Source organism: Gallus gallus, chromosome Z (assembly GCF_016699485.2).
Source record: "Gallus gallus isolate bGalGal1 chromosome Z, bGalGal1.mat.broiler.GRCg7b, whole genome shotgun sequence".
NCBI lineage: Eukaryota > Metazoa > Chordata > Aves > Galliformes > Phasianidae > Gallus > Gallus gallus.
The window spans coordinates 23,646,233-23,663,463 of NC_052572.1; the positions used below are offsets into that span (position 1 = coordinate 23,646,233).

At 38.0% G+C, this 17,231-nt stretch overlaps 1 protein-coding gene across 1 annotated transcript in view; it reads left to right on the forward strand.

Moving 5' to 3' along the window:
- The window catches only part of TBCA (tubulin folding cofactor A), a 32,670-nt gene extending 19,469 nt beyond the window's left edge, over positions 1–13,201 (forward strand). Inside the window, exons 2-4 of the mRNA NM_001167729.2 lie at positions 1,986–2,091; positions 10,783–10,869; positions 12,149–13,201. Of these exons, the coding sequence (NP_001161201.1) occupies positions 1,986–2,091; positions 10,783–10,869; positions 12,149–12,229 (274 nt within the window). The 3' untranslated portion in view covers positions 12,230–13,201. The remainder of the gene's footprint in view (positions 1–1,985; positions 2,092–10,782; positions 10,870–12,148) is intronic.
- Positions 13,202–17,231: the final 4,030 nt, after the last annotated feature.

Consider the following 17,231-nt stretch of genomic DNA (forward strand, 5'->3'; position numbering starts at 1 on the left):
AGGGAATTTGCTGATGTCATTCAAAAAAATGTCAGATGTTGATTGAAACTAACTTTTTTCTGGAATCTAAAAATAGCAAAGCAAACAATATTGCCTTGAACTAAATGAAGCAACCTTGATCAAACAATTAACTCATCCTCTATTAAATCAATATTTACTGATGCTAATATTGGAGCTAGTTCCAGTAGCTGGAATTACAGTGACTGATTTAGTGTCTTTATTATTAGTAATTAGGGTGCTATCTTTCCCCAGTACTACTTTTCAAAGCTAGTACTTGGCTGACTTCTAGAAGCTGGCATAGACGGTGCCTACATTACACACACTACACATTGCTAAAGGTTCTTTATAAGGCTTGAAGACCCTCCACAGGTGTTTAATTTAGGTCAGAGATATGTTGCCACAGCCCAACTTAAATCAACGTTCGGAATAACAGCATAAAACTATTTTGGCAAAACAGTTTTTGATTATGAAAAAATCAGGAAGAGTTATTGCTGTATTATAATATCAGAACTGTGGTGGTTTCAGTTCACAAAGGGTTCTTATCCCGTCAGTACCATTCTGAACTGCCTGTCCTCAGTGGCACTTCTAGTGGAGCACTTAACTGTGACAAATCAGGAATTAATTTGCTCTGATGTGCTAACGTGACCATGAAGCTCTCTACAAGACCTTTATTTATTCTTTTTTTCATTTGTATAATACATTCTTTGCTTCCTGGATCTGATTACGTTCTTTTGGCTATTAAGTTCTTCTTAAACAGTCTTATCTACTAGGGGCTGATCTGATGATTGCTCTTGTTAGGCAAAAGATTTTCATTGCCATGCTTTCAGGTTTGTACTGGCATCCCGGTGTTCATTTTGGTTCTGAATTAGCTGGTCATTACTTTGTTGTTCTCCCAATCCTGAAGGATGTTTTGGTGTGAATTCTAGTATTATATAATCCAATATATACCTAATGAACATATGTAACAAAATGGGAGATGAAAGAGCAAAATTGCAATAACAACAAATAATTAAGCTTGATAATGGAATTACTATGTTAGTATTACTGCAGGGCATCAGTTTAGACCTTAATCTTCCCTTTTGACCTTCAGTATTTTTTTTATGTTCATCATTTGCTGTAGTTGCTTGAGCCTGTGGAAAATGCTCACTTTAATTCCAAAACTGAATTTCAAGTTAGTCTAATAGTCTTCAACTGTTATTCTCAAAGTTAATTTTTGAAGACACCGGTTTCATTGGTGGCTTATCCACATTTAAGATTTGCATGTGTTTTTACATTGGCCAACATAAGAGGTATTCACAGTTTGCTTTTGCTTAATAACATCAAACTTTACTGACAAAGCAAAATTGTTGTTTTTTTCCTCCTCAGTAGTGAAGGGAATTTGCTGTACACATTTTTAGTTGTATGTTGCATTCATCTCTGTTGGCAATATAGGAGGGGCAGAAAACATGCATTACTCTTGAATATAACCTCATGCAAAAATCATCCTGCTCCCAAGTATGAGCCCAGTAGGGTACCTCTGCTGTGCACGTTTGTGTGAGTGCGGTGCGCAGGCCCCTGCTCGTCACTGATGAAAATGCATAGCAAATGGTAGTGACTATTGAAAATAGTGTTTTGTAGCCAAGATTGCTCTATCAGATTGTGTTCTTGTCACTCTATCTATTGTGTTCTTGGTAGCTGTTCAAGTTTCTGTGGAAACAAGTAGGAGGCTTACTTTTGGAGTCATCTACATACATAGATAAGCCCACAAAGAATATTTTAAAATATTTTTATTTAAATAATTTTTATAAGAATTATTACATATTATAGTTAAATTCAGCATTTCCTAGATACACTTCTTTACAGTGATTAAGAGCCTTTTTATCATATAAGGTCATGTATTATGTTACACACTGCAGCTTTCGGGGGGAACAGGGATATTGCCATCAATAGTGTAACTTTTTGCTGTGATAGAATCAGACTGACACAGTCACTTGGTGTAATTGCAGATTGGCAAAAGAAAAAGTTATGTATGAAAAAGAAGCAAAACAACAAGAGGAGAAGATTGAAAAAATGAAAGCTGAAGCATGTGATGACTATGGAATAAAGAAGCAGGTAAACCATACTAAAAAATGTAAAATGCTTTGCTCTGATTTAATGAGTCTTAAACAAAAGAAACTCATGTACTTTTTTTTTCTTCCCAGACTGCTCCAAACTAAAACCTGTCAATTACTGAAGTCACACTATATATTTATAGAATCTTCCTACCCTTCAAAACTGTTTAATTATAAGGAGACTGAGTATGAGTTGTTTAGCACTTGCTATCAGAAAGGCCATCACTAACAGTGTATATCAGGCTGTCACAAACTCTTTCTCAGATCTACTGACAATCTGAAAATAAATGTTCTGGATGCACTTAGCTAACTTAAGTGCTTAGTAGTAAGTGCAAATGTTACTGTAAAGTGAGGATACTTTTTAACACAAAGAAGAAACCTTTCAATTCTCGGGTACACTAATATCACTGTTTAAAAAACACAGATGTCTAAGAGAGAGCAATAGGTGTGCACCTGCTCCTAGAAGTTGCTACAGTTTGCAATGAAGTCACTAATAAGCAAGGTCCATACTTTAGTTTGATGTGCTCAAGAATATGATTTAGAGTCATTTTTACAGTATGAACTGATTTTGTTTTTAGAAGGTTTCTTGGAAAGGACAGTGATTTCAGACAGTTGGTACCTGCCCCTTCAGAAGATGAAGGAGTGCTAAGTTTCCCTGTCAGTCAGGAGAAAGCTCAGGTTTGGGGGATTCGCTTACATTCTTTACAGCAGTTTAGCATGTCTGCATTTATATTGACCTTTACATTCTTTCAACCAAATATTTTATTTTATTATTCTTATATAACTTCTGGCTTTAATAGTTTTATATGAATTTATATTTTAACTGTGATTTTTTTTCAAGCATTTCCTAGATAGTTTTTCTTAATTCTTAACTGAAACTACATTAAAATTATTTTTACCTGTAAGCAAGTTTCACCAGACATGAGTCTGGCCTCATGTTACAAAACCACCTGTTTTTCCAGTTGTCTTTGAAGAATATAGTATTAAATATAAAAATTAACAACAACAACAAAAAGATAAGAGAAAGTCCTTTTAGAACAAGCTGAGATAAAATCAGATTTCATTTCACATGTGTATGTCTTGTCTTGTTTTCACTATGATATAGAAGAGAAACACAAGCATGGAATTTCTGGAAGATGTTGTATTTATATATCTAAGCTGTCTCTGCCTCAGCATTGACTGAGAATCCCAAGGAAGACAGTAGTCTTCCTGAAGATCTGCTGGTACTAACAAGAAGTAATGAATGCCATTCTTGTTGTTAGTGTCCCACATCCATCAGATTATTTGACTGTACCCTGGTATTTCCTCAGTGACAAGCAAGAAATCATCAAAGGCAAGACCAGCAAAGTCTGTGAACCTTTGCTGTGAGATGAAATGTTACATGCTACTTGAAGGTATTCTCAGAGTGGTGACAGAAAACTTCAAAGTAAACAGTCTCAATTCATTCACAGTTGCCTGATTCACTTTAATGCAATTCCTCCAATGATATCTGTTCTTCTAGTGCACTACTGCAGACTGAAATACATTAGTATTTTATGTTACGAAGAACCTGGAAGCCTAGAAAGAATGAGAACACTTGTAATAGAGTCAAATCTTATTCACTAATAAAAATTGTATAATACCAGGAGAGTTTGCTCAAAAAATATATGTTTTGGATGGATTTTGTATTTTGAAAAGTTCTTCAGGAAAAAATAAATCTGTAGTTACATGTTTAGGAAATGGTTTTAGTTAATAATTCTTAACCTGAATTTATTTTAAAATGTGTTTATAGTATTTGTTTCAGTAAGGAAAAGTAGTATTTGGGGGATCACAGCATCACAGAATGGTTAAGGGTGGAAAGGACTTCTGGAAATTATATGGTCTAAACCCACTGCTCCACCACCTGCACAATAAAGAAGTGCTTCCCGATGTTTACCTCTTATGTTTCAGTTTGTGCCCATTGCCTCTTATGCTGGCACTGGGCACCACAGAAGAGAGTCTGGGTCTGCCATCTTTGTATCCTCTCTTCTCTGTGCTGAACAGTCCCAGCACCCTCACTCAGCCTCTCCTTGTAGGACGTTTCAATTCTTTCATCATTTTTGTGACCCTTTGTTGGGCTCTCTGATAATTTCACATCTCTCTTGTACCAAGGAGCACAGAATTGGATGCAGCACTTCAGGTGTGGCCTCACCAGTGCTGAGTAGAGCACAAAGTATCATGTCTCTCAACCTGCTGGCAGCAGTTTGGCTAATGCAGCCCAGGAGACCAGTAAACCTCTTAGTGGCAGACACTGCTAGCTCTTTGGACCCCCAGGCCTTTTTCTGCAGAGCAGCATTCTGTCTGGGTGGCTCCCAACAAGCCCTGGTGCCCAGGGTTGTTCCTCCCTACCTGCATTACTCTGCACTTCTCTTTGTAGAACTTCATTTCTCCCAGCCCATTTCTTGAGCCTGTCAAGCTCCCTCTGAATGGTAACACAACTTTCTCGTGTATCTGTCCATCTTCTTGTATTATCTACAACTTACTGAGGGCACGCTCTGTCCCACTGTCCAGGTCGTTAACAAAGGTCTTAAACAGGACTGGACCCAGTATTGACCCCTGAGGTACTATGCTCATTACTAGAGGCCTCCAGCTAGAATTTACACCACTGATTGCTACCCTCTCAAGTCCAGCTGTTCAGCCAGTTTTTTATCCACCTCTCCAGCTGCACATCCAGCCCATATTTCAACAGCTTCTCTGTCAGGATGTTGTGGGGGACTGTGTCAAAGGCCCTTCTGAAGTCCAAGTAGAAAATAGAACTCCCAGTTCATCAGGCTGGTGATTTTATCAAAGAAGCTGAGCAAGTTTGTTAAGCATGATTTCCCTTCGGTGAATTCATGCTGACTATTCCTAAAGATTTTCTTGCCGCTTAAAGGGAGAAGATAGGAATGAATTCAACCATTTGAGACTACAGGAATAACTTAACTTAAACTATTATTTTAGCTGATTTATCAGCTGAAACACATATGCATAGAAAGATAAACCCAAATTTGGTGAAGGAATGTTTAAAATGCTTGAAACCTTTGCTTACCTTTTAATGTACAACTATTCTCATTTAGCTTTCTTGTTAGAACTCTGCAGTAAAATTAGGGTTAACCACACGGAAGTGTCTAAGGAAAGTTTTACTTCAAAATGAGTAGTACTGTTTATAGGCAGACTTCAGCTTGTATACAGACTGTAAGAAAGTGTCGGTTCTTCTGTGGAACAGTAGCAAGAGCTAAGTTGTGTATCCCAGAGAAGAATCTCTAGCAGTACGGGGCAGGGAACAGGCAGTTCTTTCCTGTTAATTCTGTTAATTACAGTTCATTAAAAACAAATAAAAAAGAAACAAACAAAAAAGCACTCTTCTATTGCCTATTTCTTTGTCTAGGTGAAGGTGAAAAATTTAGAAATAGAACTATTTATGTGAGTCAAATTGGCAGAAAAAAAATTAATAAAAGAACAGCCTTTTAGAGGGAAAAAAGGTTATGAGGGAAAAGGATGAAGTTTTATGTGTCTTAATACGGTGCTAAATTGAAAACAGACATTATAAACTGAACTCAAGTATTTTATATGAAAATTTGGGAAAAATGTTAAATGACTTCCAAAGTATTCTTCTAAATTCATATCCTGAATTTAGTTTCTGTGAAAGATCATTGAGACTTCTGACTGTAGGAAGTAATGCAGTTGTGCTTCTGTCTGTGCTTGGTTGGTTAATTGGGTGATTTTGTAGTGAAACCTAAGCTTCCACACAGTTGTAATGGTTTTTAATGTATAACAACTTTACACAGGGTATTGTTATTCTTATTTATCTGTAATAAAAACTTTACACTGCTGTCACTTATCAGTGACTTATGTTAGAAACCAACTGTTTTCAGTATTTCTGTGGCTGCTGTTTTGTCCCACGCTATTACAAATAACATCCTTTTCTACCTCATGCATTTATATCAAGGCATGAGAAGATGTAAAATACCTGAAGTATCAACTTTTGTTTCCTCTCAGTGGGACTGCAAATCTTCTTTGGAGTTTTTGTTATCTGTAAGCATTTTTACTGATAATACATTTTCATTTTTGTAATTAATCTGGATCTGTTAGATAACTGTTACTTCTCATGCAGTGTCATTTCCAGATGAATTAAAAATCTAATGGACTTGACAAAGAATTTAATATCTGCGTGACAGAGTACATACAGTCTTGCTAATACCATTTTTCTTCACATATTAATGGAAACAGCAATGTTTTTCTTGCTTTGTTGAGAGGAAAGCATTTCATATTTCCTGAAACAGCTAAGAAAAAATACCTTTCCCACAAAGAATATTAATAGTATATTCATCTGCATTAGGCAAAACACTGCCAGCAGGTTAAGGGAAGCGATCTCTCCCCTCTGCTGTGCACTGGCACGGCTGCACTCAGTGTGATGTGTCTAGTTCTGGACCCCCATTACAAGAGAGACATGGGCGTGCTGGAGGGAGTCCAGCAAAGGGACTTCAAGATGGTAGAGGGCCTGGAGCTCCTCTTCTGTGAGAAGAGGCTGAGAGCTGGAACTCTCACAGAGTCAGCACAGAGAAGAGGAAGTCTGGGAGGATCTCCCAAATGTCCATAAATACGTTAGGGAAGGATACAAAGAAGACAGAACAAGGCTATTTTCAGCAGTGCCCAGTGCCAGGACAAATGGCAGGGGCCCAAGCTGAAACATAAGGTGTTCTGTGTAAGTATCAGGGAGCAATTCCTTATTGTGCAGGTGATAGAACACTGGCACAGATTGCCCGTAGAGATTGTGGAGTCTCCTCCTTGGAGAAACTCAGAAGTCCAGATGGGCCTGTGATCTTCTTTGGGCCACTCTGCTTGAGTGGGGGTTTAGACTAGATGACCTCCAGAAGTCCCTTCCAACCTAAACCATTATATGTTATCTGTTTTCATTTGTGCAACAGTCAAAGGTTGTATTATTATAAGGCAGTATTTAAAAACGTGAACATGCACACATGCATATTCATGTGTTGATATAATTCATACATGTATTTATATGACTCATTCACATTCCTGATTTTCTTAGCCTTTTACGTTTAGAACACCACTCCAGTTATACCAAGAATTATTGTCATCATACCCTGTGACCTAATAGCTAATTAGACTATCTTTCTTCTAAGATCAAGGAATGACAGCCCCACAGGAGTTTTCTTGTTTTCAAACTATTTGTGTATCTGCATATGTCTAAATCGCTTATTGTGTTGTGGGTCAGCTTAAGAGAAAAACAAAAGCTGCTTGAACCTCCTTCAAGCTTGTAAAACCTGTCCCAGTTATACAATATAGGTCAGTTAGGCTGGGCAGAACTGCTTCCTGTTACAGAATTCTTGGTATTGATGCTCGTAAATAGTTCTGATCTACCTAGATAAGTTGAAGTATTGCTACTGAGCTTTTATTATGGGACCTCTTAAAATAAAAGCTGCTTATGTCTAAACCCTCAGCTTATGTTTAAAGTCTCAGCTGTTTTCTATGGAGTCATGTTTAGCCTGAGTGCTTATTTTGAATGTGTAAAATGTTTTTCTGATTTTTGTTATGTTGCCCTTCCACTCAACCAAATGATAGGCTGCCCTGCATGTTTGCATGTCTCTGGCTTTTCTGTTTCTAGTCCTGCTTTATCAGTCACTACAATGTGGAATTTGTGGAAAACAGACTAAATGCTATTGATAGTGCATTGCTCACATTAGTTCTTTGACATTTGATCCAATTTACGAAAAATCTACATCGTGTTTAGTAAATAGGCTACATACAGTCCAACAGTCAGAGAGCTCTATCACATCTGAGCAGACCTCTTTCCTTTGTAAGATGCCAAACATCTGCTCCCTTAGCAAAAATAAGCTCAATCCTGAAAGATAATGGATTAGAACTGTGGTTCTTTGAAGAGATAAAACTGGCTTTTTCAATACTCTTAAGGGAATGGGGACATCATTTTCAATGTAGTCACAATAACTCTTCTGGTCTTGTGTGCACTTATTGACAGGATATTCAATTTGCTTCTATTTGTACATTTTTGTGCTTTATTGCTTTACCTTAATAATTTATTTAAATGCACTTCAGTTGCTACAATTTTTTTGATACTTCTATTTAGTACTGTAATTCACAGAAACCTTGAAAATGTTGATGGCTATCTGCAGTTACATTAGTTTCATGTAGAAACTTTCTCTCTGACCCGCTTACAATTTAAATTCCCTAGAGTTGAGTCAGAAAGCTTTTAGAGTGTGCTGGGGGAGAAGAGAGAGCTGTTCTTTAATTGTCATAACAGTTGGAGAGCAAACACTGTTTCTCTGATCTAGGCATATCTAATTATTTGAGTTTTTCACTCTGCTTTGTTATGTGTGTTTCCAATGGTAAAACATTTATCTAGGATAATCAGTATTACTAGAAAAAAAAAAAAGTGGTTTGTGCAGAAGTTATCGAAGTTTTCATTGGTGGTTTGGTAATTAATCTTGGTTCCACAAGGAGTGGGGAATCTCTGTTCCATTCTCCAACCCTTTGCACCTACCTAATGTGATTCCAATATTCACCTTTTTTCCATTTCATATTATTGCATAACTACAGGCAAATGCAAATGAAACTCAGGTAACCTTTTGATCTGTTATTGTCTTTTAAACTGAATGATTGGAGTAGTTTTGTTCTTTTCTTATAGCAACTGGTACTACTGTTCTCAGATCCTAGATTTGTATGTTTTTCCTTCAGTTTGCTTATTGAATGTCATATATAAAATAAATCACTACTTTTCTCATTAGCCAGCAGCTTTAAAGTACACAAGTAGTTAGTTGTGTCATCCCAAGGATATAATCTGTGGACATTCTAACTCCCATAGGCATTATTTAGAGAACCAAGTTGTCATACATAAAGCAAAACTCATCATCTCATGTAGTTTGACACACCTAATTCTGCAGAAGTTACAAGCCTTTATTTGTTTACTGCTCAAAGTGTAATATGCAGAGTGATGAATCTTATTTTTAATACACTTCAAAACTGTATTTGTCCCTGGAGATGTTTAAAGAAAGGGTAGATGTATGAACGGACATGGTTTAGTGGGCAGTATTGATGGCAGGAGCACGGTTGGACTAGTCGATTCTAGATGTCTTTTCCAACCATTATGACTCTATGAATGCTTGAAAGAAAGTTAATATTAAACAGAATTATAATTTGTGGGTGCTTAACTCTATGTCTGTCACCTCTCTTGCCTTAACAAATCTGGAGGTTGTAGCGAGGTGGAGGTTAGCCTCTGTTCCTGGGTAACTAGCAATAGGACAAGAGGTAAGTTGTGCCAGGGGAGGTTCAGGTTGGACATTAGGAATTTTTTTTTTCTCAGAAAGAGTTGTGAGGTATTGAAACAGGCTGCCCAGGGAGGTGGTGGAATCACTGTCCCTGAAGGTCTTTAAGAAAAGGGTAGGTATCGCACCGAGTGACATAGTTTATTGGTGTGGTGGTGAGGGGCTGGTAGTGGTTGGACTAGATGATCTTAGTGGTCTGTACAACCATTATGAATTTTACCCTAAATTCCCTGAAAGGAAGTTAGAAACAGTGTTTTTAAACCCTTTCCGGTAAAAATCATTGAACAAAAACCTTAAACATATGACACTTAAGTACATGAAGATTATGTTTTACAACAAAAGGCCTTCTGGTATACATAAAACATTCTTAGCCACTGCTTTTCTTCCAATATGTGATGACAGCGTTCCCTTTGGTTCCCTTCAGTACAGCAGAAGGGAGATTACAGCACAAGAATGACAGAACGTAATGAGCTATTTGAAGTGAACACCTTATATTGCACGTTATCGTGAACACAAAAAGAGGATTCATATTTAAATATTTAACTAACCGGTTTTCATTTCTAAATAGATTCAACTCTACTGAACAACTCTGCACATCCTTTCTTCTCAGTGGTTAGATTTCAGATCCAGAAACGGTCCATGAAATAAATGTTCCCTTATATAAATCTGAAGTTATTTTCTGTAGGAGGAGGCAGGATGTTCAGATTCAGTGGGGTGCCAGTTTAGTAATTTTGTTCAAAGTGCATGGTGAGAATAATCTTTCTCCTAAAATGAAGCACAAGGATAAGTAATAACTTTTTATGCATGATAAGCATCAAAAATATGAGCCTGCTGGTCTTTGCTTTTCATTTTTCTTTACCTTTGTCTTTCAGTCAGAGCCTCCTGCGGTGTGCACACAATGTGATCAATAACTCAATAACTTTTTTCATGCAGTAATTATCTCTATGTGGTATTATCTGAACACTGTTTTTCTTTATTACCCAAAAGATGCAGGAGATATTTATATAACCAGCTGATCCCATTTTGGATGAAGCTGCTTCAAGACAGCAGGATAAAGTTTGTTTTAAATAGCCTTTTTTAACAAATGTTCTATGGAAAGCTTACAAGGTTGTACTTTTTTGTAAGGGAAAAATATTGTAAATATTGTTTTCTGCTCAATACTTTGTATTTAATTAAGCACAAAGTAAATGAAATTGTCCTGTAAATCAACAGAGTTTCAGGCAATTATTCTAAGTGAGTGTCTTCTATTCAGAAAATAGGTACAACTCTTCTGAAGATCCTGGGTGATGCTGGATGATGATTTGACTACTAATTTTTCAGAGTAAAGAGTTATCTTAAAAAATAACATTCCCTATGAAGTACATTCTGATTTCACTGGCTTCCAATTGTCACAGGTCGAGATCTTACAAGAGTCTCGAATGATGATTCCAGACTGTCAGCGGAGATTAGAAATTGCACATGCAGATCTCACTCAACTACTAGTAAGTATAGCATCAAAAACCACCTCCCAATAAATGCTAGTGTTCTTTGTTGGAAATGGATAAACATGCTTGTCTGCAGTGCAATTGGATCAGAACAGAAGTGGATTGAAAATTACTTTTTGCAGGTCCAAAGTCTAGCATCAGTAACGTACCTCTGTAGTCCAACTCAGATAACTGCTTATGCAGACTTTGTCTTCCATCTGTGAAAATTATGTGTAGTAGTATACTAGAGACAGTCTATGATTGGATGTATACCCCACATGCACTTCAGTACTAAACTGCTAGAATGAGCTCTCAAGTTCCTGTGCTGGTTGCATGACAAGAAAAAAGAGTTCACTCACTTGGGTAGTCTTTCTAGTGTGTCCTGTACTGAACTGAAATATTTAGAATATTTTGTCTACTGCTTTTACTATGCGAGACACAAGAAGCAAGACAGCTGGGTTGTTGCTGAGTACTAGTTAAGCTATTTGTTGTGGTGGTGGGTGTTTTTTAATATGCTAATACCTTTGGGAATAAATAATATCCTAATGGACTAAGTGAAAATATACTAGGCTTGGAGATTACTCTGCTTATTTAAAAGTTGAGTTTTCACCAAGAATTCTACCACACAGGTGAAAGCTTCTGTGAGGCTAAAATACATGCTGTAAATTAAAGTTCATATTTGATGGCTAAAATGCAAATCCCTTCTGAATGGAAAGCTTAAAGAATCTTGTCCTTGAGTAGCATGCCCAAGATGTGGCAAAATCTAGCATCCTTCTGTTATTCAACTTGTAACTTGACTGTTAGCTTGTCTAGGCTTCAGCAGCATGCAGAAGCGATGCTACTGATGTATACTACATGCTGCACAAACCTAAAATTAGAAATGTGGAGACTTACTATTGTTAAGAATTTGGAAGTCTTTTAGAGGTTGTTTTATTTTCTCAGCATACCTTTAAAGCTTTTGTTAAAATGAACTGTGCAGTTGTGTTTTTTCAATTATCAAACTCTCCTTGAGTTTTTTTTCTAATGGTGTTTTTGTTCTGAGTTCTGTTGTTACTGTTTCCAGTATTTTTATTGGTTTTTTTGTTTCAGAGAATAAAATGAAGGTATACATAGGTCAGATCTTCTCACACATGACAGCCATTGTAGCACACCTTAAATAGGACAAAAGAAATTACCTGTTCTATGAAACATGTAAAACTATGTTTTCAGTACCCAACGTGTTTCAATATTTCCTCCCTAAATGCATTCTAATGTCAGTTATTTTTGAAGTACTTAAAATTTGTGTTTTTAATTCCAGGAAAATGAAAAAGAATTGGAAGAAGCTGAAGAGTATAAAGAAGCACGTTCCATTCTAGAGTCGGTGAAGCTGGAAGCCTAGAAGTTTTTCAGTACTCTCTTTATATGTATTAGCACTGGGTCCATTTCACACTTTATTTGACTATAGCTCTGTTACTACTGTTGATTTGCTAAGGTTCTCTTTATGCAAACTGGCCTCTCTCTAACTGCAAGATGCATCAAATAAAGGATGTTCTGAAACATCTGTGTGTTCCACATTCAGGCAAAATAAAAGCATTGCCAGTTCACATCAACCACAAAAGGTTAAAAAAAAAAAAGCACCTGCTTAACGTAAGCTTAGGCTAAGAAACAATGTACACATAAAATGTTAGCTATGTAAGGAATGTGAGGGGCTAATAAATAGTTCAGAAACAGCTTGTAATTGAAATAATTTCAAGCCATTATAGCATCAACTCTGTACTGAAAGAGGAGATGGACCAAACGACCCTTTTCAAAGTCACCTTTTTCCTGTGATGCAATTTATTTGTAATTTTGTCAAGTATTACTCCTTGTTTATCTTTGAGCCCAAGATGGAATTAAGAGCTGATTCCAAACCTTTCTCAATTTGCCTGAGGTTGATTTGTAGAGCCCAATTCATACAGCTGCCATTGATCAAAACTAAGTTACTTTTTCAATAAACAGAATTTTGTAGCTGTCTAGTATGTTGTTGGTTGGATCTGCTGGCAAGAGTTCTAGAGTGAACTCTTTTCACAGCTGTTCACCTTGGCCTAAGTGACTTTTTTGAACAAAGTTCAAACCCTGAAAGAAAGCACATGGGTAAGGGAACAACGCTTGATCTGCATGAAAGATCGTTTAAACCCTTTGTATACTATGTTCTTTCAGAATGGCTTTTCAAAACAGGAAACAGAACTGTTGAAGAAAACTTTTTATGTTAGTTTTTCTAGTTTGAAAGTTTTGTAGCGTGTTCCTTAACAGCAACAAAAAACAATAGTGTACCTTTTGTGTGATGCTGTGTTGAATACTCTTTATAAATGTTTTGTTAATTTGCCTGAGTTTGTGTAAACTGTAGTTTTGCTTACATTTATTTATGCGCTTTGAGCACAGTGAGAATAACATGTACTTCTCCATCACTCTGAAGCGCTGCTTTGAGAGAGCATCAGCACAAGATTTCAGAGCGTCTATAGAATGACATACTTTTGAATCAGGTACCTCCGCATCTCAGAGCTACCTTATGCAGTGCTAAGAGAGAAAATCATTTGCAATAACTCTAAGGTTGCATGACGGTATGTGCTAACCTTCCTCCCAGCATTGTATGCTGGCATATAACTGTGAAATAGACCCTTCCCTGTTTACAGGGCAAGTGAACTGCTAATGAGGAGAACATCTGTCTTTGTGTACTCATTTCTGTCATCCTCTGTGGAGCTTCACCAGAAATGGCAGCTGGAGCAGACAAAGCAGATTGCATGCCTTAGCAGTCAGTGTAACCAGCTATGTTTGCAGGCCACTGAGTGCAGTGTGGTAAATAAATGCTGAACTGATAAGGAGTTATAGAGGGAGCAGCGTTAAGTCTGCTACATAAGGCAGAACTTTAAAAATATGTAATATTCAGCAGGAATAATATGCGATCCTGAAAAAATGTACACAGAAATGATGTGTTGCTGAATAGCATAAGAAATGCAGGTCAGCATGACCACTAAAAACATCTGTTACATGTAGTGGCTGAATCTACTTTGCCCTGGTGAGGCCACATTTAGACTGCAGCGTCCAGTTCAGGTTCCCCCAGTTCAAGACAGACAGGGACCTCCTAGAAGGAAACCAGTGGAGGACCATGAATATAATTAAGTGCCTGGAGAATCTCCCATATGAGGAAAGGCTGAGTAACCCGGGTCTGTCAGCCTGGGGAAGAGAAGACTGAGAGAGGATCTGATAATATAAATATCCAAAGACAGGTAGGAGGCAAATGGATGGGGCCAGGCTTTTCTTGCTGATGCATAGCAACAGGACAAGGAGTAATGGTCTAAAACTTGAACATAGGAAGTTCCACACTAACATTTGGAAGAACTTTTTAATAGTAGGGGTGATGGAGCTCTGGAACAGGATGCCCAGAGAGGTTGTGGAGTCTCCTTCTATGGAGATATTCAAGACCTGCAACCTACTGTAGGGTACCTGCTTTAGCAGGGAGGGTGGACTTGATGATTTTTTGAGGTCCCTTCCAACCCCTGCAACTCTGTGATTCTGTGAATGGAAAACAAGCTTTGTAGTATGACTTGGGAATGAGTAGTAGAGTTATAAACCATTTTCCAGAAAAAAGTTTCTTGGTGCAGGTGGTTCGCTAGAGTACAGTGGTTTCTTGTGTCACAATCTGAATAGTTTGCCTCCATGCTTTTCCCCAAGCAATTTTCTAGCTTCCTCTGATTGCATCGTTAACTAAGATGATACTCTCCCCTGGCCCATTTTGTCTTCCCTCCTACTAAGTTATTCAAAAGACTGAGTGTGCTCTGTTGTATAGAAAATAGCCCACCTTGCTGATGAAAATCAAGATATGTTCATCAAATTAATTGTTTTCTTCCAATTCCCAGCTGCCCCTAGACATAACTAGTTTCTAGGATGACAGCAGCAACCCACCGAAACTATACAAAAAAATCATGACAAGGCAACAATAACATGGGGCTGGCCCTTGAAGGGTGATTGGCTAATCCATGCAGGTAATGCATTCCTCATGCAATCAGAATAGTTGATGCAGTGATATATTGTGACAGACTGAATTTTTCCAGCAGTGCTCTGAGTGATTGTTCGTACAGAAGATGATTTTTGCTGACAGCACATTTATCAATTAGACTGGATACAAGTTCCATAGTGAGGCATAACACAGACAATTGCAGCTTAGTAGTAGTATCATCATTACCCTCTCAGATCTTGAATTCAAAACCAGTAGCTATCTACAGTACTTGGAGATACATAGTGTGCATTATCTAGTACAAGAGACCATTCTCTGAAAAGGAGAAATCTCATGGGCAGTATTTTTTATTTCTGTCCTCTTTGAATTCTGTCCCTAGCTTTACCGATGCTGTTCATCTAAGATAATCATGAGCTGTGCTTGCCTTTACGTATTACTAATAGGTGTTCACTTAGCACTCAAGTATTCATGCTCTTATAATGAATGCATTTTATATCCAGGACAGAGGCGCTATCCTTTTATTTCTTACTGGCAGAATAAAGTGGTTTCTCAATTTTTTGTCAGTCAAAAGACATTTCTTTTCTGAGAGACCACAGCAGAGCAAGAGTCCACATTTTACCCTAAGTGAAGAAGCAAAAGATCTGAATTTAGAAGAAAACATAGATAGAAAACAACAATTAGAACATTATCAGTCTAAGACCTCTGCCTGTTTCTCTGATCATATACTTGCCAGCTACTACCTGTTTTTCAGTTCACCCTTACACAGTTAAGGATTCTTCTGTGTCAGAGGACAAACTGTATCTGAGGTACTATGGCAATCCAAGCAAGAGGCAGAACTGAACTTCTGGTACCTTCACCTGGAAACTAACATTTCTCAAGTTCTCAGTTACACTGTCTATTCAAAAATGAAATTAGTTTCTAAGCAGTTTTGTCATCTAATTTAAATTGCTTCCTTCACTTGAAAAACCTCCACAACACTCACAACATTTCTTTTAAGTAGCTAACTTGCAGCCTGGTTTGCTTTTGTTATTTTATTAAAATTTTAATTAATTAAATATTTGCTCTCTATAACTACCTGAAGGGAGGTTGTAGTAAGCTGGGGGTCGGCCTCATCTCTCATGTGACTAGTGATAGGACTAGAGGAAGTGGCTTCAAGCTGCACCAGGGGAGGTTCAGGCTGGACCTTAGGAAATACTACTTCTCTGAAAGGATGGCCAGGCACTGGAATGGGCTGCCCAGAGGGCTGGTGGAGTCACCGACCTTGGAGGTGTTCAAGGAGCGTTTGGACGTTGTGTTGAGGGACATGGTTTAGCGAGAACCATTGGTGATGGGTGAATGGTTGGACTGGGTGATCCTGTGGGTCTTTTCTAACCTTAGCGATCTATGATTCTAAAAATATTTTAATACACAGCATTGTCTTCCTTAGAAGTAATTTCCCAAGGATTCTTTGAAGAATCTTGTATCTTGAGCCTCTAATACAGCCTGTCTCAAAATGAACTCTCTTAGAATATCCTGCATGAAAAGCAAGCCTTGCGATTTGTTAGCACCATCTTTTGGGTTGTTGCTTTATGGTGTTTATGTTCTGTTAGCAAAATCCAAGAAAGCAATTTTCTTCTCAAAACCCACGAAGTTGAATACTTCAGAAAAGGGTTCAAGAGAACTCTACACTCCATCAGGAACAGTAGGAAGCACACCACTAAGTCACATCCCATTCCCCACACCCTCTTCTTACAACTCTGATTCCAATAATAAAGCTGCACCTGTCTGGCTGGAGTTTGCAACCCAGAGCCTCTGCTTAGAGTCTAGTGTCCAGGTCTGTTATTTCCCCCAAAACACAAGCAGAGGAAACAGCTGTCACTGAACTCTTGCACTCTTTTACCCTTTGATTCGGTAGCCCAGCAGCTACCACTTATTTTAACATGTAGACTCTGCTCTTATAATTGATCACACTATACTAGACACCAGCCAACAACACAGTAAGACAACTGAAACTCTTAAAAAAACAAAATTGTAGAAGGCACTTGAGAGGTATGGCGAGCAGGGAAAGCACAATCTGGCCCAAATGCACTTGCACAAGGCACGTCACTACATACAGGTCATTCCTGGCCATAGCTTTTGAGTGTAAAACAAAGAGATAAGATTGAACAATGTGTTTTTTCCTATCCACCAAAATACTGTTCCCTGACCTGAATATCCCCTCCGAAAAGTGGAAGGATGGATAATTCTTTACTCAGAGGTATTGAGGCCCTGGCACAGGCTGCCCAGAGAAGCTGCGGATGCACCATTCCTGGAAGCAATCAAGGCCAGGCTGGACAGGGCCCTGGGCAGCCTGAGCTGGTGGGTGGCAGCCCTACCCATGGCAGGGGACTGTAACTGGGTGATCTTCAATGTCCCTTCCAACCTAAGT